Source organism: Eptatretus burgeri, chromosome 3 (assembly GCF_056783735.1).
Source record: "Eptatretus burgeri isolate ZD-2024b chromosome 3, Ebu_testis_v1, whole genome shotgun sequence".
Lineage (NCBI taxonomy): Eukaryota > Metazoa > Chordata > Myxini > Myxiniformes > Myxinidae > Eptatretus > Eptatretus burgeri.
This window is the reverse complement of record NC_140963.1, coordinates 50,769,977-50,786,176: the sequence shown is the minus strand read 5'-3', so window position 1 is coordinate 50,786,176 and position 16,200 is coordinate 50,769,977. Positions and strand designations below refer to the sequence as shown.

The window sequence follows — 16,200 nt, the reverse complement described above, 5'->3', positions numbered from 1 at the left end:
TCAGCATGTGATGACGTGTACCGTGACTGCCGTCATCACTTAGGGCTTGCATGTTTTACTGCCATGGCGTTCAGTTCATCGTGTGCGAATAACACCAGCATTCTGGAACGCGTGCCAAATTCTCAAACCCCTCTTTTTTGTTTAAAGCCCCACAAAGTCCTTGTTTGTCTGTTCATCTGTATGGACGTCTACCCTGTAATGTAATTTATTGCAGTTTACCCCTGTACTGTATTTTGTTTTCCTAATCCCTGTTCACGTCCCTCCACCAAAAATGACCGATAAACGAACCAGGACACTACCATTTAATTGCAGCCTCCCGACAATGATTGCCCCATTCCTTGGCTTTGTGTCATGGACATTGTTGGACGTTTGGGGTTCGTCCCAGGAGCATGGGGGTAAAGGGGCGATTGCCCATGTTTAGTGCGCTCCGTGCGACAGCCGGAAGGACCAAATGAGTGAATATCTTATCAGGCAGCAGAATGGGTGGGACTGCGGGGGAACCTTCCAATGGCTGGCATGGGGTCATCTCGTAAAATCTGATATGGCCCAATAGCTGGTCCCAGACCGCCTCAAAAGATCTGGCGTGTGGCTCATTGGCCCCACCTGCCCCAGGGGCTATAAAGCTGCACTCGGTGCCTCGTTCTTTCTCTCTCTGCCCTGATCGTCACACTTGTTTCTGTCCTGGTCCCAGAAGCTCTGCATCGCCCTCGCTTCTTCCCTGGTCCTGGATGCTTTGATTCATGCTCCCGACGGAGCTCATGTACCCTCGTTTGTGGAGAGCAATGTCAGGGCCATTCTGGAGAGCAGTACCAAGCTGGGGAGGGTGACGGTGACATACGTACCAGTAGGCTGAGGCCACCCTGCCCCTCCCATTTTGTATCGCCATGTGTGTGTGGTCTGATGATTACCCTGTTGTGTTATCTGGTAGGTAAGGCATAGGTTAAACTAAGTCTGCAACTTGTGCATTTTCTTTCCTTTTTGTAAACAAGAAGTACCCGCTCCCTACGGGAGCTGTCAAGGGGATCATGTTATTATATTGATGCCGATTTTACTTCAAAGGGTCCCAGCATTACACACCCCAAAAATGGTTGCGATCGGTTCAGCCGTTTTTGCGGTACCTGGGAACAGACAGACAGACGGTGAATTATGGTAAGATGCACACCTTGATTACTCTTTTCATTGCATTTCCCCTTTTCCTGCCTCAGTTTCCCTTTGACACCATTAAAGCCCTTGAGTTTCTTTCCCTCCTTTCCGTACCCCTCATCGCTCATTGTAAATAAATTATTCTTGTTATATTTCCAATCTGCCCGTGGTTGTCCTTTATTCCATTGGTCCAGCAATGTCAGCATATAGATTAGCCAGGACGTTACAATTCCCCAACTAATTGGCTCTCATCAGTCTAGCATTGTGCTAGCGGAAAGCTCGGCTGCATTAATCAAGATCCAATTAAAGATTACAGCAACACAATCGCCGAGGGCACGATTCCCCGATAAGGAGATCACCTGTTCCTCAGTAAACAGTTGTCAGACGAGGACCCTGTGTCACGTGATCAAGTTATTAACGTTTGCGGTCGATTAACGACGCAAAGTTATTCCTGTACGATAGCCTCGATTCCAGGTGAGTCCGGGGAGAACTGAGGATACCCCTGCGACTCCAGGTCCAAAACAATATTTTTACCTCTGCCACCGAAGGTGAAGGAGATTGTTTTCACCCCTTTCTGTCTGTCTGCTTGTTTGTTTGTCTGTCTGTCTGTTTGTGGACAGGTTGGGTGTGTGACAAGGATGAACTGATTAGATTTTGGTGAAGATCCGGATCCGACTACTAGAATTTTAAAGTGATTCTTCACCATTGAGAGATTGGGCCATAAATGAAACAAAGCACGATATCTCAAGTTGTGGACATATTCGGTGTGTGACAAGGTAGAATTGGTTCGATTTTGGTGAAGATCCGAATCCGGATCTAGATCTGATAATTTTTTTTTAAGTGATTCTTTACCATCGAGAGATGGGGCTAAATTGATATATAACACGATATCTTAAGTTGTGCACAGATTCGGATGAAACTTGGTGGACACATTTTTGAAGATCTTGGATTGATTTTGGATTGATTTTGAATTGGATTGATTTTGGTGAAGATCTGAATCCGGATCTGGATACGAGATTTATTTAATTTTTAAAGTGATTCTTCACCATTGAGAGATAGGGCCAAAAACGATCTAGTACTAGATAGCATGATATTTCAAAAATGTTTTGGCCCCATATGTTCTCATGGATCAGGCATTTTGTGGCAGAGGTATGTGCTCTACCGAGTGCCCTTCTTGTTTATTACTGTGTTTACTTTTCCATAGATCAAAACGATGAAATACCAAATATATATATTTTGGAATTCAATCAGTTAAGTTTGTGCTGATAACATGTTGCCTCACCATTTACGAGGCTGTGGGTAGTCCACTGATACGGTCACATAGCAATGAACACTCGGCGGTTTACCTTTGCTAAATCCAGTGAGGTTGAGATTTGAACCTGCATTCACGACATCAAAATACAAGAGCGCAGGCAATTGAGGCAACCCAGAAACCATTTTGGCATGAGAATATCGTTTACAGAAAATGGCTTCTCTGTTTCATTCCTTGTGATATATGCGTTGTAAACAATCCGTGACTTGTGAGTGAGTTGTTACTTGTGCCGCAGCCCGTAGGCCAAACACATGATATTACGATGATCTCGTGTCTGTTTGTTTATCTGCAGAATAACTGGACAACGATAACAACTAGAATCTCCAAATTAGGCAAAGAGTTTCATATTGTGAATATCTCTGACGAGTTCATCTTTGAATTCATAAGGAATGAATAGTCCCAATTTGGACAGGCACTCGTCTCTCGATGGAGGGTGGTCATAGTCAGGCTGCATTCGGTGAAAAGGAGGGTTTCAGGGTCCTAAATATTTTGGGTGTCTTAAGGAGTCTTCATGGTATTGAGGAGTCTGAAGGGGTCCAAAGTATCGAAAGGGTTTTAAAAGGACAAGAAGGCACTAAAAAATGATGGAAAAGGACTGTCCCCTCTGCCCCACCCCAACTCTGTCCTCCCACCCCCCTTTCTTTCCTGTTCTTCAAAGCAAGAGCACATTGATTACATGATGAGGTTAAAATTTAACGAAGAGGTTTAAATGATGGTTCAGCCTGGTGTTGATGCAGTAGTTGGGGCAGCGGCTTGGGATCCAAAAGGTCCTGAGTTCAAGCCCCGTTGGGCCACTGAATTAATACACCAGGATATTGACTCAGCCTGTCATCCTTCCGAGGTCGGCGAAGTGAGTACCAGTGTACTGGGCCCGGTGTATGCCCCAGGTAAAAATAGGTGTACCATACCCCTGTGTCGTAAGAGGCGACCAGGGTTGCGTCAGGAAGGGCATCCGGCGTAAAAACTAAGCCAAATCACTATGCGGATCATACGGTTGATCCGCTGTGGCGACTCCTAACGGGAGCAGCCAAAAGAAGAAGAAGAAGAGTTTAAATGATGATTAAGATGTCAAAATTAAATAATAATAAAGATCAAATTGAATGGAGAGGTTAAATTAATAGGTTAAAATTAAATAATGAAGAAACTTCGATGACGGAATCTTGTGATATGTGATGGACATATAAACATAGATTGCATTTTGAGTTGATTAGCTAATTATCTCACCACCTGGATGGAAATTTAACCAGAGAGTTGGTGTCAAAGACACCCAATGCTCACCTGTTTATACATTTATCGTTTTTAAAAGACTAGTCTAATAACTAATATTTTTTTATAAAGCATTCCAGTGAAGTCTGATCCAAATAATTTTAAAGCAATATATGTATTTGTATATTGTAATCAGTAACAAGAGCGCAAGTGAGCACAATATACGCCCGAACAAGAAGGTATATACAGAATTGTGCTACGACATGGAAAACAGCATCCTGGTTGCCATGGTAACCACTTTAGATGACGAATGTATGTCACGACACACCGTCTCCACAGTCTGTACCTATGTACCAAATATGAAACGTGAAAGTTGAAAACTTTGGGAGTTAGAGTGTGGACAGGAACGGATGAAAAACAGCATCCTGGTTGCCATGGCAACCACTTCAGATGACGAATGTATGTCGCGACACACCGTCTCCACAGTCTGTACCTATGTACCAAATATGAAACGTGTAAGTTGAAAACTTTGGGAGTGAGAGTGCGGACAGAAACGGATGGACGGTCGGACAGACAGACAGACAGACAGACAGACGGATGGACGACCGGTATCACATTATACGCCCCGATATATATATATATATATATATATATATATATATATATATATATATATATATATATATATATATATATATATATATATATATCGGGCGTATAAAAAATAGTGTGGTAGATAAAAACATTAGAAAGGAAAAAATAACTTCCACCAAAAATTTAAACATTTTGACGCTCACACCAGGGTTATCGCTATAGCTCTCTGTTCTTTGAACAGGCGAGCTAAAAAGGGCTCCATAAGTTTTTGCACGTCAACATCAAGAATCATCATGCCGAGTTTCAAAACGATCCGTTGAGCTTCCTCGGAGGAGGAGGGAGAAAACAAAAGAAATGTTAATTGACTCATTGCCGGAAGGACTGATGATTGCTTATTTGGTTCGAAAGAAAATGATTCAATGGAGTTTTATATTGGCAATCTGCAAATGCTGAAGAAAAATTCCATCTTGGAAACTATTGTTGATTTGGATTTCACCAGGATCGTGCTTTGCACGACATCTTTGCTGTTTGTTTGTCTGTCTATCTTTTCACACATAATGTGCGAGTGAAGGTTACAAATGCCACCTGGTGGTAACCAGGTGAACATGTTATCTTTTTTATTTTTATTTTCTTTTCAACTGAGTGCGTTTATTTATGTAGAATTAAAATGTTAAATGGGATGCTGTATTTTGAACATGAATCGGAAAACAAACCTGCAGTTTAGCAGTTACTTTGTCTCAAAATTCATCCCGATCGCACATGCGCACAGAGGAGTGAGATAATTGTTTTACTATGTCTGCCTGTGTGGCAGTCAAACAAAATTGAAAATCATTCCAACCAGGAAACTTACTGTTTTTAAGGACGTCATAAAGGACACAAACAAGCGCAAATGATGAATGTAATGTGTTGGTTAGGTTGGTGTGCAATATACCTGCGTCAATGGCGGCAAAACGTGGTAAATTCCATAATCAATTTTTCTGACTTTTTCGATCTTTATTTGATTTAAATTGAATTATATACGACATGAACAATGTAAAACACAAATCACCTCATTTGCACTTTTAAAACTCTTCCCTTTAGCAGTACTTGGACATGCTAAATAGGGTGGTGTATAAGACTGCTTCAATTATGCTAAACTTCTGGTAATGTTTTTTTAACAGTCTATAAAATCATTATTTCATAAAAATTGAAGCACTATATATATCTTGAACACTGCATGGAGTAACAAGTTCTATGAACTCTCTCTAGTTTTTAGCTCGCCTTTTCGAAGAACAGAGAGCTATAGCAATATGTACCATGGCGTGAGCGTGAGCGTGAGCGTGAAAATGTTAAAGTTTTTGGTGCAAGTTATTTCCTTTTTAATGTTTTTTAATCTACCACACTATTTTTTACTGATTACAATATACAAATCCATATATTGCTTTAAAATTATTTGGATCAGACTTCACTGCAATGCTTTATAAAAAATATTATTAGACTAGTCTTTTAAAAACGATAAATGTATCAACAGGCGAGCGTTGGGTGGCTTTGACACCAACTCTCTGGTTAATGCTTCTAATCAGCCCCATTTCACCCCTTTGCCAACAAGAAAATTGTAGAGTGTGTTCTGCCATTTGGCATAGTGTTAATATCCTGTACTATACCAAAGTTCACTTAAAATTGATCTTTGTGGCTCGTTTGTCACTTTGCATGGCATGAATCTTAACTGTTATTCCAGGTTGCAAATGTCTGTTTACACCATTTCATCTCAATCATTTTAAAAGGAGGCAATTAAGGAAGGTAGAAGAGTTCGTTTGCCAGCTCTTTCTTTTCGCCAGTGGAATTGTTGAATACTGTAAATGAATTTATCACATTATAATTATTATTATTTTGTTATTTCCTCTGTTTCCCCACCATCTTTTTGTCAGCATTGTTGAGCTATAGGTTTCCTTGTGCTCATGCTATGCCCAAGTTCCGGTGGAAGGTTCTCCATGCTGGACTCCAGGCAATCGCCTTCTTGCTGACTGTGGTGGGCCTCGTGGCTGTGTTCGACTTTCATAATGCAAAGAGAATTCCCAACATGTACAGTCTGCACAGTTGGTTCGGCCTTGCTGCGGTTCTGTTATTCACTCTACAGGTAGCGAGCTTGCACATTCTGTTCACTTTTTTTCTTCACAATGTTATTTGTACCCATGTGAACCTATGACATATTTGTAGATTTTCGAAAGTGCCTTTCTGCGTTCTCGTGGGTCCCTTTGAAGAGTGATATATTATTTGCTTATTTGATGAAATTCTTTGTCATGTTTGTTCTCTGCTGTGGCATTCAATTGATAAAGTGCAACTGGATAATCGATTGGTTTAAACACTGCAATCTGATAACTCGCATATTCTTCACCTTGATTGTTTTGTCCTGATGTCTTTGAAGTTCTTGTATTAGTTTTACACGAGCAAATACCCGTCTACGACGGGTATGGGGGACAGGCCAGATCACAATACTCGGTTACGGTAGTTTCTTTGGATGTTTTGCATCGCATTCAACATGTCAGTTCATATTGGTGGTGTGTGCCCAAGGTAGCGTTTGAGACCAGTCGCTTTAGATTGTTGGCCTTGACACATAGTGCCAGATGAGTAACACGAACAATTTGACATATTCATCATTTCTATATTACCTTCATCAACAGATTAACAACATGGCAGGATAAAAGTCGTAAATGCTGAGTTGAACAAACGTCCTGAATTCATGGACTTAGTTACGTAAAGCACGTCATCTGGAACCCAGCCGTCAGTTTGCTGCCGAACGCTACTGATTGCGACGTCATCGATTCCCTCTTTGAAAATTCTATCTATATTCGATTTTTTGAATCCGCTATCACCTGCGGAAATACATGTAACACATAATGTGAAGATTTTGGAAGTATGAACAGAATATGTTCGGAGAAAAGTGTGTTTGAAGTTCCAGGCTTACGCCCATAATATTATATTATGATTACTCCCCCAAAACTATGATTATGTTGAATGAGGGTACACATTATGCCTGGTGTTGGCTTAATGGCCCGAGTGGTGGGCTTGGGATCCTAGGATCCTGAGTTTAAATCCCACGTGCTGTTGAATTAATATCAGGTGGGGTTGACTCTACCTGTCATCCTTCTGAGGTTGGCAAAATGAGTGCCAGCATGCTGGTATACTGTGTCGGAGTGGCGACCTGTCCAGGATTGTGCCCAATAGCCAAGGAGACTGCTTAGGCAGCACCAATGCTCTGCACAGAGTATGGTCCCAATGGATAGATGGTACACATTTGTGCCATCAATCTTGGTAATGTCTTGATACCGTCTGCACCTTGTAATCTTTGTCGCCTTTGCAGGACACGCACTTTGTTGATGCCTTTACCATTCGGAAACTTAGTGCCACGCAGGTGTTCTCAGTGTTGTTAATAAGGTAAAGATTGCAGGGAGTCAAGTCTGGATTGTATGGAAGATGACTTTGAACTTCCGAATACATTCCTGTTGAAGTACTGTAGTTATCGCAATTGTCATGTGAACACAAGCTCCATCCTGCAGTGAAGTCAGCCCCTGGAAGTCATCTCTGTATAGTTGTCTTACTCGCTAACAAGTCAACATAGTAATGTGTATTGATGCATTTCCCACAATCAAGAAACACCGCATGACTCAAGATCCCAAAACACTTGCCATAAACTTTCCAAATGACAGATAAACATTTAATTTTTAGCCCCAACCAGACGTCAGCCCGCTTGGGGGCTGATATTTTGGGTCCTCTTCGTTCGTCCGTTCAGAGCCTCAACTCAAAAATGACCAAACACATTTCTTGTATATTTGGCACATGTATGCAATAATATTAGAGAATCGTTATTTATTTATATACATTTTGCCATCTCCTCTACCAACACACATCTTTGAATTATTTATTTATTTATTTATATACACATTCCCATCTCCACTACCAACACACATCTTGAATTATTTATTTAAATGCACGTTACCATCTCCACTACCAAGAAACTACCTTGAATTATTTAGTTATGTTCACTTGACCATTTCCATTACCTACGTTTTTATTATATTAGTTTTTTAAATGTAAAATCTTCGTGTCTCATTTTTTTAAAGTAAGGTTGGGGGCTGTTTCTCAGTCCATGCTGGCTTGCTTTGATTCTGGAATGAGATGACTTAACCAGTCCTTGTTACGCGTCACAATCTTCAATATATTGTCTTCCTCCCTCTGGTACTCTTCCTGGAGCTCTGTTTCAATGGCCAATGAGTTGCCGTTTACTTCCAACACTGCCATGCAATTATTCTGCAATTTAATCTTCAGTAATATCTTGCTTAGTGCTCAGAATGCTTTTGGCCCAACGCAGGGAAGTATGAGCCACAGTGTTTCAGGGAACCCTCATTGTAGAAAGTGATCAGTGTGCCTAAATAGTTTACTAAACCAAATTTTGGAGGAGATATTCTAAACAAGCGTTTGAAAATCTATAAAAAAAAATGTATGGTCTTCCTGGTCTATATTGAGTCCTTCATGTGCTCACTCTGGGGAATTTGTAATGACGTTGTCAATAAGGGCCTGTTTTTAGGTCATCTCTATCATCTCAAGAGAGATGACCTAATAAAGCCAGTCTCGAAGTCTGTCTGCCCGTCCGTACGTCAAATAACGAATGGTGGAATGGATAGAGGTCGATGAGACATGCACAACGAAATAACTTTCAAGGTCGTCCAAGGTCGAGGTCAAGGTCACGAGCCTGTCAAAGTTGCGAAAATTGTCGATTTCAAATCGTATCTCCTCCCTCATTTATCAAGAGAGATCAAATGCTATTAATGATTCAGATGCTATGGACTATTATCTAGAACAACACGAGCCATTTTTTTGAAATTTGCTCTCGTTCCGATTTTATAGCCCTTCAAACTTCACTCTGATTCCCCGTGTGGGCCTTTCATAACGTACATACAAAAATAAAAGTATTCAATTAAGAAGCGGAACTCTCCGAGACAAATATTACATTTGAAGCTTTTGTCAGATTTAACTAAAACAATGGAACACAAGTTTATATGCACACTCACTTTCATTTATGACATTAACATTGTCTTGAATGTCAATTTGTACTTTTATTTTCAGAAATGGCGTGCTGTGATATTAAAAGAAAAAGGTAAATTACACCGCTAGGGACTGCATCGTCATGACTTGCAAACATCGGTTCATAAGGAACTGCTGGCTTTGCAAGCGATTAGCGATGTATGAGGGGGGCGGGTGGTTTAAAGCCCGCGTACGGGCTGCATACAGGGGTGGGTGATTTAAAGCCCGCGTACGGGCTGCGTACAGGGGTGGGTGGTTTAAAACCCGCATACGGGCTGCGTACAGGGGTGGGTGGTACGACGGCTCCATACATACTTTATGAAAGTGGTGTCGGACTACATGAAAGCGTTTCAGAAGATGAAGGTGAGCCTGTCATCGCGAGGGGGAAAAATATCCCCGTCCACAGGAACATTTTCAACGTGATGTTGAATCCGTGGACGTCAATAATTGTTCCATATTACTGTATTACCGTAGTTAATAATTACTGATGCATTTGAGAGAAATCTACAGTTCGTTGTAATCTTCAAGTATTGTGATGTGATATGAGGCGCATACGGGGGTGGGTGAGTGGTCACTAGCCTGCATACAGAGGGGGGTGGGTGGTTTTGAAACCCAGAAGTAGAGCGTACGTACTGTTACGGCTGTGGAAATTCGCATTAACCATGAAGGGCCCGTAGGTGAGATATCTCTAAGTACATGTGTAGTTAGCCCCAAATCCGTTGTCTAGAGGGAATTTATGTGATTCATTCGGGCTGCGACGCTTTGAGATAGCCGTTTTTCTGTTCTATCTTTATTTTGAACCAACCACGTCTCAACCACCATCACACAACAACCACCTTAACCACCACGCCAGCCATCGTCACCAACTGCAACCACGCTCCAACCCTCAGACAACAACAACAATGCCAACAGCCACGACCTTTACCTTCACAACTCAATCCCGCAAACATCGCATCACCGTCATTCCCAAACGGCACCATAACCATCAAACCACCACCGATAAACCCTCCACCACCCTCACCTCCCTCCTTCTATGGCCATTCCCACACCACCTGTGAACACTGAGCATCGGGCTGTCTTGGGCTCGTTCAGCGATACGCACCGAGCCGCGAGTGCAAATAGCGGCCTTTCAGAGGAAGAATTCGGATCAGGAACGCTGCACGCCCACTTCTGATCCGTCCAATTAGCAAGCGCGGAGCGGTTGGCCCCGCCTCCAGGCGCGTCTGTGTGAAATCGATATATGCAAATTCTAGGATCAGGGGAGGTTCACGCCCACTTTTCCTCCGTCCAATTGGCGAGCGTGGCTCCGCCCCCGAGGTCATCCTGATCCGGATATTTGCATATTGTTTTCTCCTGCCGGCCTATAAAACGGCAAGCGCAAGGCGAATCGGGGAAGAGTGTGGCAGTAGCAGTGTGTGTCGGCAGGGCAGAGAGTGGAGTCGGGTGGCGAAGTCATCGGTGTGGCAGGAAGAGTTGGTTCTGGAGTCGGCGGAGAAGAGTTGTGGGAAGAGGCCAAGGAGCTCGGGTCCGAGGCGAGAAGGACGGCGGTCAGCGACGAGGTCGCGGTGTGAGATCGCTCGTCGCGGGACCCAAGCCAGCCAGCCATTCTCCTCTCCCAGGGCATCAACAATTCCCCATTTCCCCTGTGCTGAGATAGTGCAAAAAGGGTGCCCCGTTCCCACCCGACTCCAAAAGTCGTGCCAACGAAACCCGCCAAGGAGCACGGAGTCGGGGCACAGCCACGTGGCCACATCTGCGGCTCGTCCGCCAACACGTCACGAGGACGCGGGTAGGACCCCCCCGGTCTCGCGGACCTGGCCGCTCCTCCAGGTCACGCGCACATGTTGGCCTCCAGGCCTGTCTGCCCCCTTGTCTATGAGGGTGGCTTCTTTCCTTTGCTTTTGAGAAAATGTATGTTGGCGCCGTCTGTAAAGTAGAACTGTATAAGTGTTGCCGTGTGTACACGTATTCGGTAGTAACTCTGCGTCATTGTTTCTTTTGTTTTAACTGCTATATGTGCATTTTGACTGTTTGGCTGTATATGTGTGCTTTCCGTGTGCCGGATAATAAATGTGCTTTGTGTGAACTGTTTTCCCGTTTCGCTTCGTCTTTTCTTTATTGACCCTCCATCCTGCTTCACGTAAAGGGTTCGTAGTGGGCTTAATACGCCCGGTAATTAATCTGAACCATCCAGGTCGGCGATAACACCGCTCGGTTATCCCGATAGCACGGAACGGGCCGCCCAAGTGGCCCGTGTCTGGAGTCGACCTGCGGCGAGGTGCAATCGCCCGGTCGACCATTCGCGCAGGTACTTAGGTAGATCAAATTTGGCGAGCGACTCTATCCTGCGCGGGTGGGCAATTGGCACGATCGTGGTGAGGTTAAACCCCCACCCGTGACTCGATCCTGGCATTGGTCCGAGAGGGTCACGACTGAATTGTCCGTCCGGTGGGCCACGTGCCGCGATTCGAGTCACGTGGCCGTCCGCACGCCGACGGGCGCGAATTCGTAACAGTACTTTATGAACTGCCCCTATTCCAGTCTGGCACAGAGTTACTTTCGACCTCTGGCAGAGATGACCGGCCCTCCCGCTCGGAGGTATTTTTTTATTTTCACATTTGTAAATGAATGATATTTCTTGTAGTGCTGACATAATTATTTCCATTGTTTATGCTAGTCTTGGTTCCCAGTATGACAAATAGCCCCAATATTATTTGAAAATAGAGTTGGATCAGCTCGAAAAGGGTCTATCCATGTGAACTGACGGAAACCGTCGAAATTGACCATTTTCATACCAGAAGGCTCTTATTGGTGCCTATAAATTCCCTTGAGTCTAATCCGATAGAAAATAAATATTTTTTCTAATGATATTGCTTGAAAGTTTCTTCGAGTAATAGTAAACTTTTATGCGAGGTCCCATCAGGATTAGGGAACTGATATGACTCGGCCGGCAAATTGGGTTTGGCCAGTGAAAATCTCCACCGGTCCGTTACATTTTGCATTTCAGTCAATCGTTTAGACTAATAACATGGCAATTAAATTGTTGTTGGTTATATACTCAAATACAATGGAAGTGATTAATCTGACCAAGTATCATTCCCTTATTCCCCCTATTAGTGAAAATATCATCCGATGAAAATTTCTCCACCGGTCCGTCACATTTTCAGAAAGGTGATTTTTCTGTGTAATTCATGTTATTTTCCATAATAATGCTTTTGATTATATTACTAAGGCCTTAGTTATTTTATAATTTGGTTTACGGATCTGCCGACGGTATATTTGCCAAAATGAAATATAAATATAAAACACATTTTTAGCCTTTTATATTTATACATTTTCCGCCGAAGGTGCAAAAGTTTCAAAACCCGAAATGTAAACGTTGGCATTTATTTTCAAAATATAATTTCGTGCACGCGCACCAAAATGCTGAGTCCCCTTTAACCGAGCTGCGCAGTAGAACTGCGCAGTCGTCTTCGGTCATGGCGTCTGAGCAGTGGCCAGCGTGGTTCAGATTGACTGTTGTTTCTGGGGTGAAAGTGATTGATTTTTTATTTTTTGTATACCTTGTCGAGGCTCATGTGAGAGTAAACACACAACGTACAGCAAGGGGGGCATGAGACAAGAGATGAGGGACTTGGAAGGACAAAACAGTGAGGAACAGAGACATTAGGAGATCTGTGGAAGCGAGAGGGATGGGACGGGAAACATGGGGAATAGAAGATGGACATTACAGGGACTTTCAGGAAGGAAAGCAGGGAATTTGAAGGAGGTGGGCTTGGGTGGATTATCGGGGGTAGAAAAGATCGAGGACTTGGATGGGGGATGATAAGAGGTAGTGGTGAACAGCTGTTTTGAAGGCCTGGACGGAAGAATGGGAATGAATAGAGTGAGGGAGTTTATTCCAAAGATGGGAAAAAAAGATGAATGAAAGAGTGAAGGTGAGCAGTGATTCGTGATTTTGGTAGTTTTACCAGAAGGGGGTTGTTGGCGGACCTTGAGCGTCCTGTGGAAATGTGGTGGGGACAAATCGCAGAGAGAGCTGGTGGGGGGGGGGGGGCGCGAAGCTGGAGAGGAGACGGTAGAAGACAGAAAGACCACCGACCAACCTGCGGTGATTGAGTGAGAGGGCCAAAGACTCAGCCTCATCGCGGGAGATACCAATGATCCTCGATGCATTGGTTTCCACAGCGTGAAGCCGAGAAAGGTGGGAGGCAGGAGCACCAGCCCAAAGGGGAGAGCAGTACTCAATCAGGCTGCGGACAAAAGCTTTGTAAGTGGTCAGGAGCTCAGGTGGGCTGAGGAAGGACTTTGCATGACGGAGGATTCCCAGTCGGCGACTGGCTTTGCAGGCGAGGTTTGAAATGTGGCTTTCCCAGGAAAGGTCATGGCAGATAGTGAGACCCAGAAGCTTTAAAGAAAGGACTTCTTCCAGAGGATTGTTGAGAAAGTGGATGGGGGGATTTTCTAAACGGTCCTTTCGAAGAGACATAGTGAGAGTGTGAGATTTGTCCGGATTTAAAGACATGTTCCACGTGTTGGACCAGTTTGTGATTTTATCCAGATCTGCAGTGAGCGAAGAAGCTGCTGCTTGCCGGTCTGAGGGATGACCGATGGTACGGCAGAGGGTGGAGTCATCAGCAAACAGACATAGAGGATTTTCCAGAGAGTCGGAGAGATCATTGATTAAAACCAGAAAAAGAACAGGGCCCAGAATGCTACCTTGAGGAACTCCAGCCTGGACAGGAAGAGGGGATGAAAGAACTCCATTTAGGGCCACACGGTGACTGCGACAGGAGAGGATGTCTGCGAGCCATGAGTTCTTAAGAAGTATGTCAGCGGTATAAATTCGAGTGACTGTATTGGTGATTTCATCATGCAACATCTTGACGATTAATATTCTGGCCGAACTATTGCATCAATTCAGTGCAGCAGCAGGGATGATTCACACGCTACTCTCGATCGTGCCGATTTTATTTCCATCGAAAGTTGTACACCGCTGTTCGTATTGAAAGATTTCGGTGCCAAGTTCGTCAAAGTTTCCCTGCGAGATGCTGATATTCAGCCTTCAATGGACCAGAAATCAGCCTTTGTGCTCATGGGGATGGGGATGGGGATGGGGAGACGGTACAATCAGATGCCCACTGAAAACTAAGCTGGTTATGGCTCTGATTGACCATATTGAGCGTGTTGACTCCGAGTAGACACCTTTTTTTTTAATCATATCCAGCAGTATGCACTGGTGTGCACGCACACATCTACGACTTGGACAGTAATTTTCTCAGCATTGTTTCCATTTGTTTGATGATCCAACAGGTTCCTATAAGAAAAACATACCAGACTGTATTGTAAAAACAAGTTTTAATCCTTCTTTATTGTTTTTCACATCAGATGATACAGTGAACATGGGCATCCTGCATTTGAATGGTCTTCCATCTTCAATGTTTTCTTAGATCCTCCTGGTCTGGGATTTATATTTATCCCCCTCCACCTACCCTTGTCTTTTCCATGGAACATCACAAAAATATATAATTTCTAAAATTGGAATTATATTTATATTTCGACCTACCGACCCTACATTTTAGCTGAAGAACTGCATAGACCAAGTTATAAAATAATTAAGGCCTAAGCTTACTGATAGCATTGATGCAGTATTTTATTCAGGTTATCATTTCTGGACAATTTTGGGTTTTTGACCCTTCGAATGACAGTCATCGATGAGCTGAGAGTCATTTTAAACAATGGTTCACATCGCATTATGAAACAATGGTACAAGCTATAAAACCCCGAAACTACAATGTTTTTGTCCTGGACCAATCATTAGAGCTGACTTTGCTGTTGTTTGAGCTGGAAACTTGCATGTCAGCCTGACCAAATAAAAAATCCTACCCTATTTTGAAAATGATGACATTTTGTGATGATAAATCCTTTTTATAAACTTTTTTTTGCAAAATGTTCAGTGAATCTTGGATTTTTTTTTTATGCTGCAATAACTTCACTGTACATGAAAATTGATTTTTTTCACGAATTCTGAAACAATTTGGCTCACACTTGGTTGCTTTGACCCTTATGTATATATGTATATGCATGTATGTATATGTATTTTTAAGGGTCATCTAGGGATAAAATGGTCCACAGAAAAAATTTTCATGATGTCTCCAGTCACGTGATTCAGCAGCCATGTTTTTTTTTTCGTTTTTTTTTTAAACCTTCAAAAATGTTCTTCTCCAAAGTGGCTGAACATATCGATGCGAAAATTTGTCCCACACTATCTGTCATCCCTCAGATCGGCAAGCTGCAGCTTCTTCACTCTCTGCAGATCTGGATATAATCACAGCCTGTATACTCTGGTACTGAGAGTGCTGTGAAGTGTGGTGGTACCGCCTCTGACTTATTTCCAGTTGTTACTGGAGTTCGTCAGGGATGTGTACTTGCCCCCACACTTTTCAGCACTTGTATGGACTGGATTTTTGGGAGGATGTCGGAGAGATCAAGTTGCGGTGCATCGTTTGGCAATGTCAAGATCTCAGACCTTGATTTTGCAGATGATGCAGTCATCTTTGCGGAGACTTTAGACATCCTCTTGGGGGCCCTCGAGGTGCTGAATGAGGAGTCGGAGCCGTTGGGATTACGGATTTCTTGGGTCAAAACAAAGATCCAGGCTTTCGGTGACATCTTGGATGCTGCTGTCCTGTCTGTGTCTGTTTGTGGTGAGGATGTTGAGGTCGTGGATAGATTCACTTACCTTGGCAGTGATATTCATGTCTCCGCAGGTTGTGAGCCGGAGGTCAATAGACGTCTGGGTCGGGCCTGGGGAGTCATGGATTCACTGGATCATGGGGTGTGGCGCTGCCGGTACCTGTGCGGGAGGACGAAAGTCCGAGTCT

The 16,200-nt window shown here is 43.4% G+C and overlaps 1 protein-coding gene across 3 annotated transcripts in view; it reads left to right on the top strand.

The window, feature by feature from the left end:
• Positions 1 to 16,200, top strand: part of LOC147029849 (plasma membrane ascorbate-dependent reductase CYBRD1-like) — a 77,549-nt gene that overhangs the window by 17,623 nt on the left and 43,726 nt on the right. For all 3 annotated transcript variants that reach the window (XM_085873258.1, XM_085873257.1, XM_085873255.1), the window contains exon 2: positions 6,163 to 6,371. In XM_085873258.1, the coding sequence (XP_085729384.1) occupies positions 6,163 to 6,371 (209 nt within the window). The remainder of the gene's footprint in view (positions 1 to 6,162; positions 6,372 to 16,200) is intronic.